The 14007-nt window shown below is 39.0% G+C and overlaps 2 protein-coding genes across 3 annotated transcripts in view; both read left to right on the top strand.

Annotated features, from left to right (window-relative positions):
- Positions 1 to 7788, top strand: part of LOC107740821 (sulfhydryl oxidase 2-like) — a 15907-nt gene extending 8119 nt beyond the window's left edge. The window contains exons 2-9 of the mRNA XM_016553343.1: positions 1166 to 1266; positions 2604 to 2759; positions 4100 to 4245; positions 4341 to 4484; positions 5140 to 5269; positions 5393 to 5515; positions 5638 to 5692; positions 6497 to 7788. Of these exons, the coding sequence (XP_016408829.1) occupies positions 1166 to 1266; positions 2604 to 2759; positions 4100 to 4245; positions 4341 to 4484; positions 5140 to 5269; positions 5393 to 5515; positions 5638 to 5692; positions 6497 to 7062 (1421 nt within the window). The 3' untranslated portion in view covers positions 7063 to 7788. The remainder of the gene's footprint in view (positions 1 to 1165; positions 1267 to 2603; positions 2760 to 4099; positions 4246 to 4340; positions 4485 to 5139; positions 5270 to 5392; positions 5516 to 5637; positions 5693 to 6496) is intronic.
- Positions 7789 to 10741: 2953 nt separating this feature from the next.
- Positions 10742 to 14007, top strand: LOC107740808 (nucleus accumbens-associated protein 2-like). 2 transcript variants are annotated; one of them, XM_016553322.1, is made up of 5 exons: positions 10742 to 11624; positions 11721 to 11891; positions 12026 to 12131; positions 12356 to 12453; positions 12743 to 14007. In XM_016553322.1, the coding sequence occupies exons 1-5, from the start codon at positions 10829 to 10831 to the stop codon at positions 13273 to 13275; spliced, it is 1704 nt and encodes a 567-aa protein (XP_016408808.1). In that variant the 5' UTR covers positions 10742 to 10828; the 3' UTR covers positions 13276 to 14007. The 2 variants fall into 2 exon arrangements, with proteins under 2 accessions (XP_016408808.1, XP_016408807.1); XM_016553321.1 differs by having other exon boundaries at positions 10742 to 11891.

Below are 14007 nucleotides of genomic sequence, written 5' to 3'. Positions count from 1 at the left end.
ATTATGGTACAGTTTGGACATGCTGCTGAGCTGAGATTCAGACTTATGCTTTGTCAGAACAGATGCTTTAATTAATACTGAAATTAGGGTTTCTTTGCTAAGATCAGATTAACCTTACACTGATACCATTAAGCATGAAATACATAAGGACTCTTCCAATCATAATAGCGGTACCAATTCAAGCCCCCACTTTATCTGCATCTAAACAAGCCAGCAAACAGGGACACAACAGCGTATCTCAAGTCACGTACACACTTTTAGGTTGACAGTGTTTAGGCTCATAACGTTATTGGGTGAGGGGACTGTGACGATTTGTTAATCTAATGAATAACTGATTTGTTAAATCAAATGAAAAATTGTGTGTTTGATTGGTCCAGACGCTACACTCTCCACTTAGGATATCTGGCATCTGTTCTGGGTGCCAGTATGGATAAAACATTCAGTGTGGATGTCAGCTTGTGTTTTACAACACAAATCAAGAAATATTACTGGGCACACGTCTCTACAAATGCTCTTCTACCTCTTCACTTTAGGGCTGTTGTGAAATGTCTAAAAAGAGCATTATTAAAAAGAAAACAAGTATTGACATAATTTGATACTTCATCACTTGATTTAATTTGGGGTTATTTCACCCAAAATGAAAATTAAGTCATTATTTGCTCACTCTCGTGTCTTTCCAAACCCATTAGACATTTGTTCATCTTTGAAACACTGATGAACATATTTTTAATGACTGGGAAATTTGTCACTCTATTAAAAGTCAGTTATGTCACAACTTTGACTTCAGCAAGTTCAGAAAGAGATTGTAAAAGTAGCCTAATCCATATGAATGGGGCATTTATCCATGTTTATATTTGAATAAATATAAATTAAATCTATTCATCATATAAAGCAATTTTGTGACTTTAGTAGTCTTGGTTTAAATGACTCTATTCATATGCATTGAAGTTTAGTGAAGTTTTGGTGGAATGGACTTTCAATAGTGGGACAAAAATCTTTCAGGTTTCATTAAAAATATTTTCAATTGTCATTAAATGATAAATAAAAGTCTCATGGGTTTGGAACAATGTGAGGGTGAGTACTTGATGACAGAATTTCTCTTTAATTTTAGATTTGCATTGTTTTGTGTTTTTGAAAAGTGTGATGTGTCTCTCTACTCTCCTAGACTGGGCACAGGCCATTCAGATAGGAGTTGTGGATTGTGCTCATGAGAAGAACTTCGACGTCTGTAAGGAGTTTGGAATCCACTTCTACCCCACCTTCAGGGTATGTTTGTACAAATGATCTTATTTATTCTTTCAGCAGATTAAACCTATACAGTAAATCATAACAATTGAAAAATTATTAGGTGCCCTTTAAAAAAAATTAAATAACACTTTAAATATGAAACTAAAACTGTCATTAAGTTTTGACAAGTCTTAATGAGTGAGTCAATGAGTTATTCATTCAGTCAGTCCATTAAAACAACTGATTCATTCAGGAATGAAAAAAAATAGATTCTTTATGAATTGGTCATTGAATAATTGACTCACTCGATGTGTTTAAAAATACAGATACATTCAGTAACATCTCAAGTTACTGGAGATGCACAACAGTTCAGCTGTAGATTTGTTTGGAACCATTTTTGTTGGCAAATAGAGCAAAAACAGACAATAATGATAATATTGTGTCTAAAATGTCAATATAAAATCAACATTGCATTTTCAGTCGCACTGGTAATCGACAAAAACAGCACTATTGTTTGTGTGATATTGCTTGTATCATATAATGTAAAATATAAGACAAGAACTCATAATTGGCATTTTTGGCCCATACATCTTTAAGTATGGGGGCGTTCTAATGGTATTTTAATAGACTACATCATGCAGAACATGTAGTCCAAGCATGTTTTTGTTTCGTTTTTTTTTTTTTTTTTTTCCGTAAAGAAATCTTATTGGTCCAAACTCCTGCTCTACAATGCTGTACATCAAAAATGTTCATATATATTAAAGATGATGTACAGTAGTCACCTAGTCATCTAGTTGTCTATTAACAGACTAGCCAATTAGAGAAGCTGACTGGATTATTTGGACTTAGATTATTTATTTTTATTTATTAAGCTTTTTAAATTTAACAAGCATGCTGACAGCCTGTTATACTGTGTTTGCACATTATAAAACTTTTTGGAAATGTTGCATCTTTGAATTCATGCATTAAATGCATCATGTTTCCTATGCTGTTTATTGAATGCTTATACTGTGGCAAATTAACTTTTAAAAAATGAAACCCCTGCCTTCTGCTCTATTTTGCTGTGCTCCTTTCTAGCTGTTTTTGTCTTATCTTTGTATTATCGAGGTCGTGTAAACCTGAAACCAGCGTAATTATACAATAGACAAATGTATTATTACACCCTTATCAAATTTCTTGTTGCCAGAAACATGTCTGATTAAAGGGGTCATATGATGTGATTTCAATTTTTCTGCCCTCCCCTTGACCCTGCCAGGTGCCCAAATCTACAATATTACTACCCATCATCTTCACATACACGTTCAATTTCAGACATTTTTAATATTTAACTTTTTCTGTCTCCAGCTTTCAGAGGGAAATTAGGAATGTTTGTTTAGGGCTTCATTTCTAGACATAAATGGAGTTTTCTATTTAGAGACACTGAGTTTGTCATCTGTTACAGGTCTGCGGAGATTCTTTCCTTAATGGGGAAGAAAACGGAGTTCTATACTGCAGTTATAGTTGAGGATGAAGACTCTTATATTGGAAGAGAGGTATGAAAAGTGGTTGTCAATTAATCTGGTTTTGTAGGACATAAAGCAGTATAAGATCGGATGTCATAATTTACTCAGCCATATGTCTTTCCAAATTGATCTGATTGTTATTGGTCAATGTTATTTTTATCAGCCGATCAATTTTCAGTTCATTTATATATATAATTAAAGCAGGCACAAATTCACATTTACACTACAGCTCTGCTGAATAACAGTTTTTTTCTCAGGGCTGTAAGCATGGCATTGCAGCACTGGTGGGCAATTTGTTGTTGTAAGCATTCACTTTAGATGAGACATACCTAAATTCAGATATGTATGCCATTTTCTTTTATTGATATTACATTAACTATAATGTGTCCATTCAAGGGTAACTATAGTAATTCTGCTGAATCGCTGTGCAGATAGGAGGGGAAAAAATGCAAATGCATGTAAAAAAAAAAAAATTTGAATTAATGGCAAGAGACTTTTTGAAAAATAAATATGGCGATTGGTCTCAATTTCCATGATCTGTGCACCACTATTTCAAATTAGCATGGCTTTCTTCCATTGAACACAAAAGAAGTCAAAAACACAAATAAGGAGAATTTTTGCTCAATGTCCAGGCTGCTCTTTACCGTAACATAAATGTAGATAGACACTGTAAACCTCCAAAAATATAATAAAAATATTATATTATAATAGTATACACACTATAATTCCTGTAAAGCTGTACGATAGCTTTTTGTGAGGAACAGATTGAAATTTTAAGTAAAGTACAAGGTTAATTTAGCTTTCGCCCTGCAAATATGTTCTTTATATTCAAACGTGGCGTATTCATGATACACTACAGATCTAAAGTCTTGTGTAGCGGATGCTGCAAGCAAATTACCAGGAAACACAAATACACATAAATGTCTGCAAAGAAAGTTCTCCTGTGTAACATGACTGGACCAGATCGGAACTAGCGGAAAGCAAGGTTTTCAGTAAAAATCACAGAAATGTAGATCTGTACTTTACATAAAGCTATTGTATTGTTTTAGAAAACCTACATAACACTTTTATGGGGCTTGATGGTTGTAGCCTACTTTTGCTGAATAAGCCAGTGGCTCTCACTAAATCTTTGTTATATTAACAAAACCATAAATAAAATGCTCAAAACATTTTGGATAGTCTTTAAATGTTGCCTTAGACAATCCAATAAACCAAACTCCTTTTGTGTTCCATGGAAAAAGGAAAATAACATAAGTTTCAAATGATGAGTGGGTGAGAAGATGATGATCTAAATGACCCCTTTAGGTATAATCAGTGATGTAGCTAGAATTGTAATGCTCTAATTTAATGTTTGTGCTCTTTTTAACTAGGTAATTTTGGACCTAATGCCATATGAGGGTTTGGCAGTGAAGAGAGCTCTGAGCTCAGACAAACTTCTAATGGAGAAACTAGGGATAAGTTCAGTTCCCTCAGCGTACCTCTTCTATCCCAACAGCACGCACACTGTCATGAATGTGTAAGTTAACGGTCTCTGCTGAATTCATTTTAGTCTGACTATCAAAAAGAGGTCCTGTTTAGGTGCATTCGATGCATTTTTGTTTGTGTTAACAGTCAGAAGAGGCTACGCTTTTTCTTCTCTTCCTTCCTAAAACTCCTCCCTGGAGTACACAGGAAACGGTCCACCTCGTCCCTGCAGCATCCTCAGCCTGGGAATAATGGACAGGGAACCCAGGTGGAGTGGAAAGAGTTTGAAAAGTGAGTTTGATTGATATTTACACTACTGTTCAAAAGTTTGTCAGCAAGGACAGATTAAATTGATCCAAAGTGACAGTAAAAAAATTACAAAGGATTTCTATTTCAAATAAATGCAGTTGATTTGATTTTCATAAAAAAAATGTATCATGGTTTCCACAAAAATATTAAGCGGCAACTGTTATTAAGAAACATTTCTTGAGTAGCAAATCAGCATATTAGAATGATTTCTGAAGGATCATGTGACACTGAAGACTGGAGTAATGACTGCTGAAAATTCAGCTTTGCTATCACAGGAATAAATTACATTTTAATATATATTAAAATAGGTTATTACAGTTATTTTAAATCATGAAATTGTAATAGTATTTCACAGTGTTACTATTTATTTTTTTTTTACAGTATTTTTGATTAATGCAGACACGGTGAGAACAAGAGACTTATTAAAATAAAATGTAAAAAATAATACTAATACTAATTAAATAAATATTTTACCAACCCCAGGCTTTTGAACAGTAGTGTAAATTTCCTGTAAAAAGTGACGTAGTCCAAATGTCTGCAGTTTAACAGCTTAGAAGATGAACACCCCATGGTTTTTTTTTTTGCTTGCTGTTAAATTAACTTTAAGATGAGGTAACCAATATCAGTGTTTCTTCAGGTCTAAGGTATACATGGCAGATCTGGAATCTGGCTTGCATTATCTACTGAGGGTTGAACTGGCCACCCACAAGACCTTAGAAGGAGAAGAACTAAAAACTTTCAAGGACTTTGTAACAGTTGTCGCCAAGGTAGCGTTGTAACCCAAACACAACTTTTTTTTTGCACTTGAGCTGTCTTCTCGCACTAGAATTGTTTTCATTAGAGCGTTGAAATTTACAGGTTTATATCTTACTTGGCCCATTTGATTGTAGCTATTTCCAGGTCATCAATCAGTAGTGAAACTTCTCGAGACATTGCTAGAATGGCTAGTCAGTTTACCTTTGGAGAAGATCCCCTACGATGCTATCCTGGATTTAGTTAACAACAAGATGAGGGTAAGACTGTCACCCACTAAACAACTTATTGCATAATACATCTCACAAAGTAAGCTTTTAGTTGTTATTTTGTGACAGGAGCATAAATCAGCATGTTGGTGCTCCGTTTGTATTATTCTCAGATCTCAGGGCTGTACCTGAACTGTAGTGTAGGAAGAAAGGGAAAAAGGGAAAACTGTGAGGATTAAAGAAAGGAGACAAGAAGGAATTATGGGGGAACAGACAGGTGGTAAGAAAGGAACCAAACAGACAGGACAGGAAGGAAGATAAAAGGACTGGAAAGAGGAAAGAAAAATACAGAAAAATTAAAAGAAAGAAAGAAAGAAAAAGAAAGTGGTCTAAAAGAAGGTTAAAAAAACATGAAGCCATATATAAGGACATGAAGTAAGGAAGAAAAAAAGCACCGGAGAGAAAGAAAAAGTAATGGAAGAAAGAATGAAATTAGAACTGGAAGGAAAAAGAACTGGAAGAAAGGATGGGGGGGATTTGAAAGGAGAAAGTAAAAAGGATATGAAGCAAGAAAGGAGGGCAGACATGAAGGATAGAATGCACAGGTGATAGAAAGAAGAAAAAATTGTAACAAAGAAAGTAGGATGGAGAAGAAAAAAGAAAAAAAATATTGGGAAGTATGCAATTAGGACTGGAAGGAAAAAACACATGAAGGGAGAAAGCAGGAAGGGCAGGAAAAAGAAAAGGCAAAAGGGGTTGGAAGGAACAAAGGGGAAGGAAAGAAAAGAACAAAAGGAAGGAAGGAACGAAGAAAGAACGAATGAAAGACTTCATTAATGTGCCATTCATTAAAGGCAAAAGGGGTAGGAAGGAACAAAGGGAAGGAAGGAAAAGAACAAAACAAAAGAAAGGAAGGAAGGAAGGAAAAGGGACAGAAAGAAAGAAAGAGAACGAATGAATGAGTTTATTAATGTGCCAGAAGAAATTCAAGAACTACAATGATATTTTCATGTCCAAACTATAAATGTAAAGTTCTAAACATGCTAGCAGACGTTACCCTCATAGCTGATTGCACTCGTTATGCAGGTTCAATGAGCGAGGACTCCATGTTTCCTAAGACTCAATGGCCGACTCCTGATCTCTGTCCCACATGCCATGAGGAGCAAGAAGGCCTACATGTCTGGAACGAACAGATGGTGCTCGCTTTCCTCAGACAACACTATGGTGCCTCAAACATCTCCCCAAAATACTCCAGCAACAGCCAACCAGAGCCAGGCCCTCCTGCTCCCGACAAACCCAAAGCCATAACCAAACCTAACAGCAACCTTCACCTCAACCAGAACCTAAAGCCATCTCCTGACAGCGCTCCTAAACATCAGAAGAGGAGTGACACCAATGGTGCAGGACAGAAGCTCACCGGCATCCAGATAGAAGCCAGGCCAGGGATGACGATCCTGGGCCTGGGATTCTCCAGAGTGGACATGAGTCTCTGTGTGTTCCTCTATGCCCTCTCCTGTGTCTTCCTCATGTTCATGTTTTTCTTCTTCCGCTTTCGCTCAAAGAGATGGAAACCCAGAAACTACCGGCCTTACGTATAGCAGCGGAATACTGCGATGGAAAAACTGTGGATAAGGTGAATGTAATATATGAAACCCCTGCCAAGTGTTGAAGGAGACTTTTAATTTATTTAATTACTTTTATTTGTTTTGATCTTGTTGTTGTTGACGTTTTTGTGAAGTGTTTTGTAATGAAGAACTTGTCTAATGACTGATAAAAGTTTTAACTCGTGTATCAGGCCTAGTGTGAACAAGCACCTGTTAGCGAGGATTTCTCAACCCTAAACAAACAGAGAGGATGATTTAACAGGAGAAGCTATTTTGCTATAGTAAAATTAACAACCTAGGTCAAAGTATGTTTTTATGAATATTCTACATTATTTATAGAGATTTTTATTGAAATAATATATCCTAAGTTTCTCACAGGGTATATATCGCTCTCTATGAAAGTCACTCTGTCCCCATATTTCTGTTTGATGGTCCAAAAAACACTTGGGAATATGATTTATTCTGTCACTTAAGGTCACTAGCCGAGAAGCCAGTGACACGAAGCACTGCCTGTCAATGACCAGATGTGGAAAAACCCTTGGTTTTGTCTGCATGTGAAGTCACAAAAAGCGCTACAGTTAATTTTAAGCTTAATTTCTGTCTTTTTATTATTTTTACCTTTTAAATCTTGTCAAAATGCTTCATAATTGGTTTTATTGATGCACCTCAGCAGTAAGGGATTTATAATTACTACAATAATCTCTTCCAAAAAATAAAAATGTGTGACTTTTTAGTGAGTAAACCTTTATTGATAATCTCGTTTTTTTTCTGTAGATTACAGAGACTCTTTTGAAATGGAACATATTTCAATAATTATTTTATACTTTTAACTTTTTTTTTGTCCATGTCATTGTAAAAAACAAATGCATTCTGTTGTAGAGCTCATAGAAGACACCATATATATTGAACCTTAAGGGAAGCCATTATTACAGTGTACTCAGAGGATTCCTGATCACAGGCCGTTTATTGTTTAACATCTATATTACTACAGCAGTATTTTGATTCAAAGTTTAGAATTAAAATGTGTTGATATCGTAAAACTTTAAATATCATTATCAGCATTTGGTTTGTGGAATGATTTGTAATGTGTTCAGCTTGTGATTATTTATTTCACTATCTAATGGAGCAGTGTTAATGTGGACCTGAGGCTAAATATTTAGAAAGCATTCTTAATAAAATACGGCTTATGTGTTGTGACAGTATGTGCCCATAATGGTGGCCTTCTAAGCTGCTCCAAACGAATGGCTGTAAATTGCATTGCGTTTAATTATTAATGTTTCCAGTGCTTTAATATATTTTTATACTACAGCAGTATTTTGATTCAAAGTTTAGAATTAAAATGTGTTGATATCGTAAAACTTTAAATATCATTATCAGCATTTGGTTTGTGGAATGATTTGTAATGTGTTCAGCTTGTGATTATTTATTTCACTATCTAATGGAGCAGTTAATGTGGACCTGAGGCTAAATATTTATAAAGCATTCTTAATAAAATACGGCTTATGTGTTGTGACAGTATGTGCCCATAATGGTGGCCTTCTAAGCTGCTCCAAACGAATGGCTGTAAATTGCATTGCGTTTAATTATTAATGTTTCCAGTGCTTTAAGAATTATATTTTTATCTAAAGACTATTTTTGGGTGCGGTTGTTCTGTATATATGTAGTTGTCCTTTCAGGGGAGTTGTTGTATTTTGTATGAAGAACACTAAGTTATCTTTCAAATAAAAATATGTATTTCCCATCATTTTCTAGTTCATATCTACAAACAATGCAGATACATACACGTATTTGAGTTTTATATAGCACCACTATAATATACTGTTACTTGTGGTATAATGTAAATGTTTCATTTTGAGATTGGTTTTCTGAAGAGTGGTTCTTAAACAATCTTTTATGAGGAGAACAGTCGGCTGTACCATGCTGAGAACAAGGTGTAACTGCAACTTCAAGTCTAAGCACACCGGGGGGTCATTTAAGTTTTCTATTGCTGTAAGTCTGTGTCTGCCCTCTAGTAGGCAGTATGGAGTATCCCTTTCCCCACCAGCTCAGACTGCAGTCTGTTCTCCCCAGGGACATCATACATGTGACCATACTAACACTCTATTACTAGAGCTCCAGCTGTCAACAGATGTCTGCACAGGCACTTATGTTTCCAAATGTAAAATAACTTACTATGTTCATCTCTTCACACCGGAAGAGGACATTTTCCTCAATGATGGTGTGCATTTCGCACTGGAAACAAAGTTTAAGGGCACTTTCTTCAAGAGACAGCTTAATGTGTCAAGTTTTGCTTTTTTCCTCCGGCCTGACACAGTTTCACAGCTTTTAAAGAGACCAGACAGACAGCTGGAATCAAGTTTTGCAGCATTCGCAGGGTGTGTGTCTGCTGTGCCTTATTGATTTATTATAATTTTTTTGCTGTTGATATTAGGCAGAAGACTGGAACATGGCAGTTCATCTCTAATAGCGCTGACTCACGCCGTAGCCCGTCAGCGTCTCAGCATTAAAAGGCAGCGAGTCAGAGATAGAAGCATAGCGCCTTCTTCCCCACTTTGCTGAGAGACGCTGCTTTACTGCCCCACTGCTCTGTACTCAACTCTTACTTGCACACTAGTCTTTCAGCCATCCGTCTAATACGTGCCGCCTTAAAATGCTTCTCGGTTTGATGTACTGATCTGATATTCAGGGCAGCTTTGAGGCTGAGTCTCTCTTTTCTTTCTCTTATCGTTTGAGTATCTGTCTGATGCCGTGTTGGCACATCTGATTGGGTATGCAGACTCTGTACTGAGCATGCCAGCCTGTGACAGGGACTGCAATGCAGAGCTGCTCTGGCACACACCATTTGTCTGCCCTTAATGTAAATAATCCTGAGCATGCAGCCGATCATGGCAGAGACTGCTTCTGATGGATTATGTGTCTGCACGCGTTCGGGTTGGTGCATGTGGGGTGCACGCTCCTGTTCTTGTCTTTTTTTCGTGTGTTGACGCTCAAATAAAAGTGAGCCATTGCTCTCTCTCTCTCTTTCTGTCTTTTGTCTCCATCGCACATGAACACGTTTACTCTCTGCAGGGCAGTTATCCGCATCAGGCTCTCTCTCTTTCTCTGTCTCTCTCGCTCGATCTTTCTCGGGTTGGTGCATGCGGGGTGCACGCTCCTGTTCTTGTCTTTTTTTCGTGTGTTGACGCTCAAATAAAAGTGAGCCATTGCTCTCTCTCTCTCTTTCTGTCTTTTGTCTCCATCGCACATGAACACGTTTACTCTCTGCAGGGCAGTTATCCGCATCAGGCTCTCTCTCTTTCTCTCTCGCTCGATCTCTCTCTCTCTCTCTCTCTCTGTGTCCTTAAATGACTTTCCTTCAGTCTCACTCCCTCCCCCTCTCTCTCTAGTCTCTGTGTCTGTGCCTATAGCCTCTCTCCCCCTTTCTGTGACATACAGTAGATGGTGCATCGATTGCACACAGACGCTTGCTTTCCCTCTCGCTGGCTCAGTCCTGTGCGGGGAGGAAGAGGACGGATTGAGACGTATCTCTGATTCTCAAGGTTCCTTTCCTCATGCTGAGCTGCTGTGAGGAGCCTGGCCGCTCTCTCTCTCTCATCTTTTTTCTGCTGTGTCTGCACCAGATAAACATTGTGTGACTTTTGAATCTAGTCATTTTCTGTTCGTTACCTCATCAAGCCGGTCCACCTTCATTTTGACTTTCTGCTGTCTTAGATGTCTGGTGAGAACATCCTGTCTTCTCCAGAGATCTGAAACGGGCATTATGTCTCACCTCTTGCACATGGAGATTCCAAACTTCGGCAGCACTGTTCTGGACAGCCTTAACGAACAGCGGCTGCTGGGCCAGCACTGCGATGTGGCCATCATGGTCAACGGACAGGCCTTCAAGGCCCACCGCGCCGTTTTGGCGGCCAGCAGTCTCTACTTCCGTGACCTGTTCAGCGGTAGTGCCCAGACGCTCTTTGAGCTGCCCTCGTCCGTGGCCCCATCCTGCTTCCAGCTGATTCTGTCGTTCTGCTACACGGGCCGGATGACGGTGAGTGCCAGAGATCAGCTGATGGTCATGTACACCGCAGGCTACCTTCAGATCCAGAACATCGTAGAGCGAGGAATGGACCTCATGTTCAAGGCCAGCGCTCCATACTGCGACTCGCAGACATCTGCCACAGATGATCCCCCGAGCCCAAACAACAACAACTCCTCCCTGTTGCTAGGCGACCAGCCCACAACTGTCTGCAAGATCAAGGAAGAGAAGCTGGAGACCCAGGTGTGTGCTCAGAATGGGGAGCTAAAGCACTCCGAGGAGGACAGGGGACCTAGGGTCAGATCTTCAAGGAATGGCACTCTTTTCTACACAAGTGGAGGCGCAAATGGGGTCATACCTGTGATGCATGCTTACGAGCACTCGACCCGAGATCATGCCAGTCCCGGTGCCTCTAGCCTGCCGACCACAGACAGCCCAACTTCACACCAAAATGAGGAGGAGGACTTTGAAGACGACTCGTACGAGAGTCTGACAAATGGGAAGATCTTCGGGGGCTCGTCCGGGATATATGGCAGTAAATGTCTTTTAATGGACTTCTCTTTTGCTCCATTGCAGCTCAAAACACTACGGATTTATCCCTGTGAGTGTGATCTCTTGTGTGTCTTCCCAGTGCAAGAGAAGATGTCCTCCCTACCTCTGTCCTTGGAGAACCGTTTCTGTGTGCTGTTAGGAGGAGACAGAGAGGCTCTGCCTGCCGGACTCATCAGCCAGATCGGCTACCGTTGCCACCCTGCTCTCTACACAGAGGGCGACCCTGGAGAGAGACTGGAGCTGATTGCAGGTGAGGCCTGAATAATAGCAGCCTGTCTAAAACTCCATGTCCATCTGAATTATTTATCAGTTCAGACTGAGTCATTTGAGTCACTGATTCAGAGCTAAGGTCTCCTTGTTTCTCTGTTGTTGGTGCTGTGGAAGGATCTGGTGTCTTCATGACTCGTGGGCAGCTGATGAACTGTCACCTCTGTGCTGGGGTCAAACACAAAGTCTTGCTGAGACGTCTTCTAGCTGCTTTTTTTGACAGGTCTAAAACATTACAGATGTGTAACAAGTGTAATGTGTATCTGTAGAATGTCTGAAATACCAAGAGCTCAGTTCTGCAGTAAAAATAGCCAAGCAGAGTTGGAATGAATCTTCTCACATTCAAATGTTTAGTATATTTTTTGATAACTATAAGGACCGCATGGTGTTTTGGAAAAATATTGTGTGTGTGCCCTCCAGTGGTTGATTATGGTATTTTGACTGCAGGAACACACTGGCTGACAGCTGTGGAACTGGAATACGTTCCTCCAACTGTGATCCAAATCGCAAACCACTGGACAGTCGCATACTCAACACAGTCAAACGTGAGTGACCCTTTGCTATGCTGTTACAGTAAGCAAAACAGACTCTATTTAATATATGTTTCTGGTTTTATTGTGCATGATTCCTTGGTTTGCTTTTTTTTAAAGTCTTAAAAATCTTTCATCAAAGTTTCCTTGCCTCCAATTTCCACTTTTCGTGATCCAATCAGTTTCACCTTACCAACATTTAATCCTTTTTCATTCGGAAATATGTTACAGTGTAGAAGTAAAATAGGTTCAATGTTGACTTGAAGCATTGATATTCTTTTTTCTCTCTCTGCTTTATCATTAGTCTACTGTCAGAATTTTGCCCCTAACTTCAAAGAAAGCGAGATGAATGTGATTGCCGCAGACATGTGCACCAATGCCCGGAGAGTTCGCAAACGCTGGCTCCCCAAGATCAAGTCCATGCTTCCGGAGGCGATCGAGGTGTACAGGGGGACTGCGGTCCTGAGCCAGGTGGAAGGAGCTACCCAGCCAGGCGGTGGCTTTCCCTTTGAGTCAGAGTTCAAACACCTGGCAACGTCAAATCTGACTCTGGAGCAGCATCTCTATGGAGACTGTAGAGAGACACTGAGGAATGGCTCTCACTTCAATATGGAAGAGAGGTCCCAAAAAGGTGAAGAAGCCAAGACTGAGCCAAGCCAAGCCAAAGAGCCAGACAACCAGGAAGTTGAAAGGCTTCCGGAGAGTCCCGAGAGAGCGGCCAGTGTGCTCGCCCTCAACCCTGCCAGCAAGAAAGGGGAAAAAGAGCATGCAACCAGCAGCCCCAGATCACAGAGAGAGGAACAGAACAGACAGAGACCACAAAAAGACGATCAGTGACTTCCTCCACTTCATACTATTAAAAACTGGTCTGCAGCTTCTCACACCAAAAAGGATCATTATCAGTAAAGGCAATCTCTCATGCCACTGAACATTACATTAAAGCTGCATGATCATGGGAACTGGACATACAACATTTTTCCAGGATAGACTGAAAAACGTCTGCATTAAATACAGTTGTGATTACAAGTTTACCAACCTCTTGAAGAATCTACAAAATGTTTGTTTCTTTTAAAATAAGAAGGGATCATAACAACTGCACTTTAGTTTATTACTCACCTTATGAAGCTGTTTAATAGATATTTACATTTATTCCACATGACAAAATAATTAAATTTACACATCTGATTCTTTTTTTTAAAGGTTTACATACCCTTGGATTTTAATATCATATATTGCCTCCTCAAGCATCAGTGACTGTTTGTAGGTCTTTTACGATAGTTGTGCATGAGTTTCTGTTTTGTCCTGAGCAGTTAAGCTGTTCTTGACAAAGCCTCCAGGTCCAGTAAGTTATTTGGTTTCCCAGCATGCTCTGGACAATTGAGGGACTCAAATGCAAAACTGTGATGCTTGAGGCAACTCACAATATTAAGAATCAAAGGTATGTAAACGACTCATTAGGAATTTTGTGTAGTTTTTTTTTCTCATGAAATTAACACAAATATCTGTTATGCAGCATCATCAGGGCAATACTAAATTACTAAAACAACAACATTTTCATGATCTTATTTT

Source organism: Sinocyclocheilus rhinocerous, unplaced genomic scaffold (genome assembly GCF_001515625.1).
Source record: "Sinocyclocheilus rhinocerous isolate Xijiao unplaced genomic scaffold, SAMN03320098_v1.1 scaffold2330, whole genome shotgun sequence".
NCBI lineage: Eukaryota > Metazoa > Chordata > Actinopteri > Cypriniformes > Cyprinidae > Sinocyclocheilus > Sinocyclocheilus rhinocerous.
Note: the sequence above shows the minus strand (reverse complement) of the source record. Positions and strands in the feature narration are given on the sequence as shown.